The sequence below is a fragment of the Hypanus sabinus genome, chromosome 17, assembly GCF_030144855.1.
Source record: "Hypanus sabinus isolate sHypSab1 chromosome 17, sHypSab1.hap1, whole genome shotgun sequence".
Lineage (NCBI taxonomy): Eukaryota > Metazoa > Chordata > Chondrichthyes > Myliobatiformes > Dasyatidae > Hypanus > Hypanus sabinus.
The window spans coordinates 14,531,970-14,543,998 of NC_082722.1; the positions used below are offsets into that span (position 1 = coordinate 14,531,970).

At 40.8% G+C, this 12,029-nt stretch overlaps 1 protein-coding gene across 3 annotated transcripts in view; it reads right to left on the reverse strand.

Moving 5' to 3' along the window:
- csnk2a2b (casein kinase 2, alpha prime polypeptide b) overlaps positions 1 to 11,653 on the reverse strand; it is a 60,426-nt gene extending 48,773 nt beyond the window's left edge. For all 3 annotated transcript variants that reach the window (XR_009516226.1, XM_059992568.1, XM_059992567.1), the window contains exon 1: positions 11,070 to 11,653. Coding sequence is in view for 2 of the 3 variants with exons in the window: in XM_059992568.1 (XP_059848551.1) it covers positions 11,070 to 11,173 (104 nt within the window). In the remaining variant the exon portion in view is untranslated. The remainder of the gene's footprint in view (positions 1 to 11,069) is intronic.
- Positions 11,654 to 12,029: the final 376 nt, after the last annotated feature.

Sequence of the window (12,029 nt, forward strand, 5' to 3'; positions counted from 1 at the left end):
GAGACAAATACGAATGAATGACTTCAGCTGCTTTTTATCAAGATGCAGCTTTTTAAAATTCTATAGTTGTATAATTTACCTACTGTCTGCAAGTTTGGTTTTAATGCGAAGTCATTACTCGATGGTTGATTTGGGATGTGTAAAGATTTTGGCATTATGAGATGATATTTAACTCTGAGATGTAACCTTCTAGCTAACATTGATGAGACTCCTCAACTCTGAGGTGTAACTTCCCAGGTAACACCGATGAGAATCCTCAATGCTGACTCAGGCAGCGGGAGACTGGAGTGAGTTTACGTCTCTTTCGACTCGGGCAGTGGGAGACTAGAGTGTGCTTGGGACAAACGTTACTATCACTTCAAGGCACACTGGCAGCTGGCTGAGTGATGACTCGTGACTCGTCACTCAAGGACACAAGCCACTCTTTGTCACACCCCCTGAAATTCCATCTTGCACCCCAGGTTGGGAACCCTTGCACTAGATATTGGAATGGTTCCAGGAGACTGGAAAATTGCAAATGTCACTCCACTTTTCAAAAAGGGAGGAGGCAGAAGGAAGAAACTTATAGACCAACCACACACAAAAAGCTGGTAGAACACAGCAGACCAGGCAGCTGCCTGGTCTGCTGTGTTCTACCAGCATATTGTGTGTGTTGTTTGAATTTCCGGCATCTGCAGATTTCCTCGTGTTTGCAACTTATAGACCAGATAGCTTGGCTTTAGTGTTGGAAAGATTTGAGTCTATTGTTAAGGCTAAGGTTTTTAGGCAGATGATGAAATAGACCAAAATCAGCATGATTTCTTTAAGAGGAAAATCTTGCTTGACAGATGTTGGAATTCTTTGAGGAAATTACATGAAGACTAGATAAAAAGTCAGGTAGTGTATATGGATTCATTTTCCATTCAGAGGGCAGTGGGAAAGAACCTGTTCCTAAAATGTTCGATGTGTGCCTTCAGGTTCTCTATCTCCTCTTTGATGGCAGCAATGAGAAGAGAGCATGTCCTGGCTGATAAGAGTCCTTAATAATGGAGGCTGCCTTTTTGAACACCACATTTTAAAGATGTCCTTGATGCTTGGGAGACTGAGTTTACAATTTTCAGCAGATTTTTCTGAACCTGTGCAGTAGCCCTTCCATATCAGTTGGTGAAGCAACCAGTTGGAACTCTTCCCACAGTACATCTGTAGAAATTCGCAAGCATGTTTGGTGACATACCAAGTCTTCTCAAACCCCTAATGAAATATAGCTGTTGTTGAGTCTTTGATGCAATTGCAAAATTACGTTGAGTTTAGGATAGATCTTCAGAAAACTCTGACATTCGGGAACTTGAAACTGCTGGTCCTTTCCATCACTGGTCTCTCTGGAACTAATGTTAGTTTGTAATTGTAAATGGTAATTATTCTTTTTTGGTTTCAAATCACACTATTATTAGTAAATCACAACTAATAGACAAACTAAGTTATGAACTAAGTCAATGGAGTAACCACAGGAAGGAAAATTTATTCGCAGGTTTCAGTGGATAATAGATGAACTAACCTTGCTAGAAAAATATTATTACCGCACATATTGGCAAGCACGTGATGATAATTTGCATTCTGGCAGAGTTCTCAACTTAATTTATTAAACTACTTCACTTGTTGCTTCATCCTGAATTTTAAAATTAATTTTAAATTTGAACATTAAACTGATTGAAATTACAACAGGCACCAAAACTAATCGATGACAATCAAATCTTCCAGCCTGCGTAGATTTTAAATGTTTTGCTTAATGTCTTTGATCTTTCTAATTTCCTTTTTTCCTTTCAACAGATGACGCCATTGCCACCGCCCTCCACCTGGCCCTAACCCACCTGGACAAAAAAGACACATACGCTCGGACATTGTTCATAGACTTTAGTTCAGCATTCAACACAATCATCCCTCAGAAACTGATTGGAAAGCTGAGCCTATTGGGCCTGAACACCTTCCTCTGCAACTGGATCCTAGTCTTCCTGACTGGGAGACCTCAGTCAGTCCAGATCGGGAGCAGCATCTCCAACACCATCACACTGAGCACAGGGGCTCCCCAGGGTTGCGTGCTCAGTCCACTGCTGTTCACTCTGCTGACCTACGACTGTGCTGCAACACACAGCTCAAACCATATTATCAAGTTTGCCAATGACAGCACCGTGGTGGGTCTCATCAACAAGAACGACGAGTCAGCTTACAGAGAGGAGGTGCAGCGGCTAACAGACTGGTGCAGAGCCAACAACCTGTCTCTTAATGTGAACAAAAGAGATGGTTGTTGACTTCAGGAGGGCACCAGTCCCCACCGAACATCAATGGCTCCTCGGTAGAGATCATAAAGAGCACCAAATTGCTTGGTGTTCACCTGACGGAGAATCTCACCTGGTCCCTCAACACCAGCTCCACAGCAAAGAAAGCCCAGCAGCGTCTCTACTTTTTGCGAAGGCAGAGGAAAGTCCATCTCCCACCCCCCATCCTCATCACATTCTACAGGGGTTGTATTGAGAGCATCTTGAGCAGCTGCATCACACCTGGTTCGGAAATTGCACCATCTCGGATCACAAGACCCTGCAGCGAATAGCGAGGTCAGCTGAGATCACCAGGGTCTCTCTTCCCGCCATCACGAACATTTACAATACACGCTGCATCCGCAAAGGAAACAGCATTATGAAGGACCCCATGCACCCCTCATACGATCTCTTCTCCCTCCTGCCGTCTGGGAAAAGGCTCCGAAGCATTTGGGCTCTCACGTCCAGTTTCTTCCCCCAAGCTATCAGACTCCTCAATACCTGAAGCCTGGACTGACACCTTGCCCTACTGTCCTGTTTATTATTTATTGTAATGCCTGCACTGTTTTGTGCACTTTATGCAGTCCAGTGTAGGTCTGTAGTCTAGTGTAGCTTTCTCTGGTTTTTTTTGTTATGTAGTTCAGTCTACTTTTTTGTACTGTGTCATGTAAACCATGGTCCTGAAAAACACTGTCTCATTTTTACTATGCACTGTGCAGCAGTTATGGTCGAAATGACAATAAAAGTTGAGTTGACTTTTGTCTCTTTCCTATTAGAATGTGTCTTGAAATGTGTTTTCTCTTGTCAAAGACCCATTGTTAATCCCCTCATTCATCAAGGGTCCAGATACATTTCATCTTTGCCGTTCAGTTTTCAATTGCATATTCAGAAATTAACAGTGAGCTTTTCAAGCTAACGGGTAATAGAAAGGTTTAATGAGGAAAACCATTCCAAGGTACTTCATTTCAGCAAGATTTCGACCATTTCAAACAAGCTGTACATAATCAAATCTAAAACTCAGTGGCAAGTAAATCCAGATCCATAATAAGGCTCATTTTCCAAACTTCAGGAGCCTTACCAAAATTAACATGCAGGCAAATATGTGCCCGCAATAGCACTGACACCACTACCTATCATTAAGACAGATGACACAGTTTTTAAAATTTTCACTAAGGGTTATGAGTTTTGGGACTCCCTTAAAGATGGAATTTGAGTCTGAGTATTTTAAAGCAGAAGCAAGGTTGATGCTTGATCAGCAAAAGAGTGAAAGCTTACTGTAGACGTGCAAGATTGTGGAAAAGGGGTTAAAATTAGATCAACCATGAACTGCTGCTCTGAATTCATATGCTGGCATGCAGAGAATAAAAAGGGAAATGAAATGAAAGGGAAACCTGAGGATTGAGACAACCTCAACCAAGCAGGAGGATAGGTTTTAATGCAGGACAATCTTAGAGGCAATCTTAGATCTACATTTAATGCTGTGGGTATACCAGAGTATTTTACAAGTGTAAAATGATGCACAATACAGCTGGTTACTGCACATTACTTTGTAAAGTCCTGATGTTCAGATACGCCTCAACTATGTTCACTTTTAGGAAAGCAGAAGAGACACATCATGAACAAACATTAAAACTGGAAAACATAGCCTTTTCTAGTGCAACAGTACATGGCTGATGAGAGCTCAGGCAGCATCTAGACAATAGCAAACCATACGCAAGGCTGCTCTTTATGAATTACATTCAACACCATCATCCTCTCAGTACTAATCAACAAACTTCATAACCTGGGCCTCTGCACCTCTTCTCTGCAACTGGATCCTCGACTTCCTTATTGTGAGGTCACAGTCAGTGCAGATCAGTAATAACACTTCTCTGTCAGTACTGGTGCATCTCAAGACCACAAGACATAGGAGCAGAACTAAGCCATTCGGCCCATTGAGTCTGCTCTACTATTTGGTCATGGCTATTTTATTTCCCCCCTCACCCCCATTCTCCTATCTTCTCCATGTAACTTTGACATCCTTACTAAACAAGAACCTATCAAGAATGTGTGCTTCACCCACTGATCTACTCTCTCTACACTCTTTACTGTTTGGCTAGGCAAAGCTTAAACAGCATCTATAAACTCAATGAAGTCACCATTGCTTTTAGCAGAATCTTAGATGGCAATAAGCCTTCAGTGAAATTGATCAGCTGGTTGAATCGTTTTGCAATAATCACCTCGCACTCAATATCGGCAAGACCAATAAACAAACTGAGGACCTCAGGAAAGGAAAATCAAGAAAACACATAACAATCCTTGTTGATGGGCCATTGATGGATGGGGTCAACAGTTTTAAGTCCCTGGGTGTCAAGATCGCAGGGGAACCATCTTGGGCTCAACACACTGATGTAATCATGAAGGCAGCACGCTAATGGCTCTATTTCATTCAGAGTTTGAGGAGATTTGGTATGTCACCAAAGACTTGGAAAACATTCTGACTGGTTGTATCACCACTTGCTATGTCTTGCATAGTACTGCTGCCACAATGCAACAAATTCATAACATGTCAGTGATAATAAACCTGATGCTGACAATAATAACTATTATTCTTTGGAATGCGAAAGAAAATAGAAAAGTATAAAGCCAGACTCATGTTTGAAACCAATCATTGACCACAACTCAAAAGATCCAGGAGGACTGGAGGCAGATATTGTCTTGTCAAAATAACCATAAACACCCACACAAAGAATGGACTTTAGTACTGCTGGGTCCAATAATCATAACTCAATTTATCAAGCAGGGCCTTTAAGGAGGAAGCAGACAATTGTGAACACAAAATCTGAGTGTAAACAGAACACTGAAATTGTTGGCAGAGTTGTTTACATAGGGTGTGAAGGAGAAAAGAGAATGTCTGCAGTGTTTATTGAAATGAGTTTATTAAAAAAAACTCCTTACAAGGCAGGATAGAGAAAAAGGTCTGCTGCAGAATATGAATATTCCAGTCACAGACTTGACACTGAGAAGCACTTACGTTCCATTAAAGTGAACTCTAATCTCCTGGTCCACTAAACACACAGCAACAAAGTAAGAGAAAAATGCGTGACCCATTGTACTATACATGAGTAAAACTGACAAAAGACTTCAAGGATTGTTGCTACTAGTAAGTGCACTGTCCATTGAATTTGGGGCAACATACTGTACCACTAATGTGCAAAATTCAAACATACATAAAAAAGTTTGTTACTTTCAGTTTAGTTGTTGACATGGGCCCACATGATTCAAGTACTGTACCCATTTTGAAAGTCTCAAAGTTCACAATGGATTTGATAATACAATGCTTTTAATATTAACCGTTTCACCTCAATATAAAGAGCTCAAGGTTAAACATTTCTGGTCCAGTGTGATGAAAATGAATACTTAATTTTATTTGGCCATTTTACTAATTGGTGTGTGGAGGTAAACAGCAATATGCATAATAGCAACCCAAACTCTACAAATAGCCAAGGAGATTAATACTGGTGACTGAAATCTAACAAAGACAAACAGGAACTAGGGAAAGAAGTGGAGATGCTTCAGAATGAAGTCTACAGCAAAGTTGGAGGAACAAAGAGTCCTCCAACAAATGGAAGGCTAGATAGAATAGTACAGCACATTACAGGCCCTTTGGCCACAATGTTGTGCCGACCCTCAAACCCTGCCTCCCATATAACCCCCCACCTTAAATTCCTCCATATACCTGTCTAGTAGTCTCTTAAACTTCACTAGTGTATCTGCCTCCACCACTGACTCAGGCAGTGCATTCCACACACCAACCACTCTGAGTGAAAAACCTTCCTCTAATATCCCCCTTGAACTTCTCTCCCCTTACCTTAAAGCCATGTCCTCTTATATTGAGCAGTGGTGCCCTGGGGAAGAGGCACTGGCTGTCCACTCTGTCTATTCCTCTTAATATCTTGTAGACCTCTATCATGTCTCCTCTCATCCTCCTTCTCTCCAAAGAGTAAAGCCCCAGCTCCCTTAATCTCAGATCATAATCCATACTCTAAACCAGGCAGCATCCTGGTAAATCTCCTCTGTACCCTGTAGATGTAATAGAAGGATTTGAAAATGAGGCTGAGAATTTTAACACCATATTTACAACCAATCAGGAATCACTCCAGGTCAACATGCACAGGATGGTGTGAGAGTGGAATAGTACAAGTTAATATCAACATTTTGAATCTGCTTAAGCTTTTAGAGGGTAGGTGAGATCCAATCAAAATGACCCAATGCTCAGATTAATTCACAACAGATTTTACTGATGAACCAGACAGAATTGAAATAGCTTTAAAATAGGAGAAAGTTGGGAATTTTCAATTTAATTGACCTATTGAATGGCAAATGAAAATGCAGGAGGGAAATTAATATTGGCATTAACTTGTATCTTGTGTTATTTTACCAATCCCAATATCCCACATGTTAGATAGCACCATGACTTACCTTTATTAATATATTACATAGTTTGGCTGTGAGAAGGGGTACTGCAATTGGCTCAGCAGCAGCTTTGTAAAAACAGATATCCTGTCCCCCCCCCCCCCCCCAAAACCAAAACTTGAATTTACTGCTGCTTGTAATAGAGAAGGCCAAGCTTCTAATTCTTAGGATAAAGGACACTTGTATCACCTAAAAGTATCCCTTGTTAAATTGACTGAATGTTTTATTGTCTTTAATGAGTGAAAGTCACTTGAATTTTTTAGCTCCCCCTCCCCCATTCTAAAAGTTCAAACTGAAAAGCCCCATCTATTAATAGCCCAGCTCATACAAGTTTTAAAAATCAGGTACTGTGGAGCTTGGAGTAGCCAAATGGACATTGATCTTTCAAACGTTAGAAGAACTCAAATTTGGTGCATTACCAACTGCAGAATTCTACAATACACAAGTTTATTAAAAACCTGTGGCAACTGTAAGTGTTTTCAAAAACTTTGCTAGAAGCTCAAGATGAGTCTTATCCACCACAAAACATCTCAATCACAATTTCCCTGTCAAACTACCTGGTGTCCACATCCAAGGCCTTTCATTTTAATCAGATAATAAAACTTGATCAAAGGCATTCTGTCTCCAATTTTTAGAACCTTTCTTTGCAATTATTACAAGCCACTGTGATAATAAATGCCCCGAGAGGATGAGATTATATCACACCCTTCCTTGCTAGAGCTGTACAACAGTTGTGCTTTTACAAAGTAGGAACTCTAGGGGGGAAATTACTCTGCATATATTTTATGAATTCCATGAAGGGAGCTTTCTGTTGCTCAGAGTACAGTCCTGAGGCCTCCTTTCAAATGACAGAACCACAAACCCAATCAAAAATCTCTTGCATATCAAGTTCAAGAATACAAGAAACAAGCATGAAAATTTGGGAGATGTTACAAAGGTCCACTCAGTGATTAATGTTTTGAGCTTTTTCCTGTCATCAAGGTCATGTCTGAAATTCTAACCTCAGCAGCACTCTCTAACACAATTCCCATACCCTACCAATTCTTTAATAACCAAAATCTATGCACTTTGAGTGAGATTCCTTTTAACTGATAAGTCATCAACCCAAAATATTTTATTTCTTACTTCACAATTGCTACTTTGAACTGCTAGGGATTTCCAGCATATTTCTGTTTTTACTTTGGGCTTCCTTACATCTGCAGTTCTTTGCAGCATCCTTCTTTTACTGTCTTCAAGCAGTAATATGAAAAATCATCTTTTGCACTGTCAAACCTAGTGTTATACAAATGTATCCAAGTGATTTAATTGAATTAGAAGGGAACCATGGTTCAAATTAGCATTAATGTTGAACATGACCTGATGCCTTGGTACCTAAATAGAATCTCACTCAGAAATTACAGTCCAGCCTTTTTCAAGAGCTTAAGGCATGGCATATAATACAGAGAATGGTGAGGAAAATAATGAAAATGGGAAAAATACAGATGAGGTACATCTAAAGTTGAAGTTGTACAAGATGTTGGTGAGGCCTACATTACCATTAGAGTAATGAGGCCACATTAGAGTAATGTGTGCAGTTTTGGCCACCTACCTACAGGAAAGATGTAAATAAACAAGGTTGAAAGAATGCTGAGAAAATTTACAAAAATGATGCCAGGTCTGGAGGCAAGATTGAATAGGTTAGGGCTGTATTCTTTAGAACGTAGAAGATTGAAAGGAACACACAAAATGCTGGAGAACTCATCAGGCCAAGCAGCATCTATGAAAAAAAGAACAGTTGATGTTTTGGGCCGAAACCCAACTTTGGAAGGGTTTCAGCCTGAAACGTCAACTGTGCTCTTTTCCATAGATGCAGCCTGGCCTGCTGAGCTCCTCCAGCATTTTGTGTGTGTTGCTCAGACTTCCAGCATCTGCAGATTTTCTCGTTTGTGAAGATTGAGGGGAGACTTAATAGCAGTATACAAAATTATGAGGGGTATAGATAGGGTAAATACAAGCAGGCTTTTTCCACTGAAGTTGGGTGGGACAACAACCAGAGGTCATGGCCAAGGGTAAGAGATGAGAATTTTGAGGGGAACTAGGGGAAACATTCACTCAGAGGGTCGTGACAATGTGGAATGAGCTGCCAGCACATTGGATCCATGCGAGCTTAATTTCAATATTTAAGAGAAGCTTGTATAAGTACATGGATAGTAGGGATAGGGAGGGCTATGGTCCAGACACAGATAGTAGGCAGTTTAACTGGTTTCAGCATGGAGTAGATGGGCCAAAGGACCCGTTTTTGTGTGTTCTTCCCTAAGGCCCTGTAAAATAAGAACAGAAAATGCTGGGAATACTCAGACCAGGATGCACCTTTGAGAAGAGAAACTGAATTAACTTTGTAGATCAAAGGCGCTGTTAGAATGCTGAAAAAATGTCAACATAAATTCTTGCAGCAGGTGCAACCTGGCCGGAGTATTCCCAGCATTTTCTGCTTTACATTGAACACAATGTTAAACCAAGACCTTTCTGGGAATTATTAAGCATTTCAAAGATTCTACATGTAGAGAAACAGCTGTCCCATTATCACCAAACAGAACAGATCTATCATCTTTTTGTTTCTGGTCATACTTGGTAAAATTGTGTTTACTTTTAGAACTTTTTTTTTAAAAAACATCTTTTGGCAAAAATGTAAAACAGCAACAAAATGCAACAGCAAATTATGATAAACATCACGGAGTGGTTCTTAACATCTAAATTTAAATTTTACCTTCTTGATTTTAATTTCTGAGTATATTATGAGAATAAAAAGAAACATTGCATGTTTTAAGATAATGAGCCAAGTCAGCACCAACAAATTCAGCATTTGGAATGCCATAGTTTCAACACTTGCTCAAATTCCTTGAAAATATTTTACTGAAAGATTTATAACTCTATTCTTTACAGGTAAGTGTCAAAAAAAGACAAGAGCCTTTCAGGAACATGCACATGGTCAGAGTTGTCTCAAATGCATATTTAAATAGAGTTGTGTTTTTATTGTTTGCAGTTAATGCATCCAAGGTGTCTGAATAAATCTCAAAAAATCAAATTGAGTAAATCAAGTAGCTTCCCTGACATGTGCAGACAGTATTTGTTTTGCTTCATGGCAACTAACGATGCATCTTAATGTTGATTCTGCTAAAAATCTTCAATTTTTGACAGAAATAATTTAATATTTAAAATTTCACTTTATACAACTCAGAAACATCTTGACTACTTTAATATTATACCCATTAGGAATATGCAGCCTTGCTAGAATCCTGCTCTTCCCTCAGCAGGAAGAGTTGGTAAGTATTGTTCAATCAATTTGATATATCAGCTTTTTCCTTACTAAAATTCTAACCCTAAAGCAAATGTTCTATTGGTAACAAAAAAAAAGCAACATAACCTAACACAGAAACAAATATCAAAATAACTTAAATAGCACTTTCTTTTTTTGACAATTGCATGGACAGAAAGCAGTCACTATACACTGCCAATCTCCAAATTGAGTGTTTCAGTTCAGGTGTAGGTGTTATGAAGTCCCTCAGAAAGAATGTTATCATGCACACCCAGGCCCTAGAATTCAAGGCAAAAGACTCTGAACATAAAGGTATTAATCAGTAAGGCTATTATGAAATTTTCTGTGTCTTCCCAGTTAGAAATACTTTGTACATTGCTCAAGTCTTGCAGAACTATGTGAAACCACATAGAAAGAAAACCCATCCAAGTGTTACATTTATGTTCCCAAGCCTCAATGAGCCAAGCAACCTCCTTTGAAAATATTGACTTTGATTTCACATTCTTGCCACTGCCATTTAGTTCTAATCTAATTTTGTCAATATTTAGGCAAGTAAGCCAATAAAAAGGTACTCCAAATGCCAAAAGCTAATTGTTTATAACCTGTAGAGTAATCTGTATTTAACTATGAAGTTTATAAAAAGGGTGTGGTTCAAATCAGTGGTAACACAATTATTACAATCAAGTACATACCTACTTAAATATATCTATGATGTAGGACAGTTCATAACATGAAATCATATGATGTGAAGTTTATTAAGAAATTAACCACAACATTACTCAGGAGGCTCAACAATTAAACATTTATACAGTATGCCAACAAGAGCTTATGCCTTTGGGGACATAGAAGTAAATCCATTACTTTTTTTTAAACTATATTTCCACATATTCCTATTCACACGACTGCTCTGCACGTTATTATTACGTTTACCAGCATTTCTACAACCTCCAGGCGAATTACTCACTCCATAAATAGATGTCAATGCATTCATATAATATTAACTTCATTACTCTGCAAATGTCTCTTACCCCCACTCAGGAACGTGCAACTCGTAATCCCAGTACTCGCGGGGCTTTAGGCTGTTTACCTCGGCATACACGCGTGCCCTGCTCCCGGTAGCCGGACCCGGCATGGCAGAGCCAGGGCTCAGCTCAGGGATAAAAGGGCGAAATCCCCAGCGGGATACCGCGGGGGTGGGAGACAGACCGCACCGCCACCGGACACACCGACTATTGGGAGCCAGGCCCAGCCACAACCAGCACAGCACCTCCCGGCTTAACTTCAGCAAAGGGGTCCGGGGAGCCAGCGGAAGCCTCCACCGGGGCGGGTAGGTAGGAAAGGACCGGTCAACGAGAGCGGGCCCCAGCTAGGGAAGGCAGGCAACGCTGGAGCAAAAGTGCGAGGAGGCCAAGGTTAGGGACGGCGAGGCCGGCGGCGGTAGAATTGTTCGACCGGCTGCAGAGGCAGCGGAGAGAAACCGGTCACAAGCCCGGTGTGTCAGCGAGGAGACCGTGCACCAGGACTGACAGGGCCGGCCACAGCGGCTCCTGGCGGCACCCAACCACGACCGAGACACTCCACTCGCAGTGCTGCCTGGCGGCACCTGGTAAAGATGCCGGCACCAGCGGCCCGCGATGACGTCACATTGGACGCGCCTGACGTCGCTGCAGACTCCGGTCAGCAGCGCTCCCTAGGGTACAGCAGCTGCCTGGCGCTCAGGCTGGAGCAGGATATCCCTCACCTGTCCTAACACTACACCCCTTCCTCTGTAAACCGGCAACTATATAAGATCTGACAGTAAAGAGGGTACAATTATAAAAAAAGTACATAGCGAACGAGAGCACTGAAAACCAGCAGAGACCAGCCTGACTGAATGATGTCTTTCCATATCATAACGAAAATATAGGAAATATAGTTAATCAGTAGTGGCAAAGCAGGTTGAGCAAATTGTTAAAAAGATACTGGGGATCAGAATTATTTATAAATAA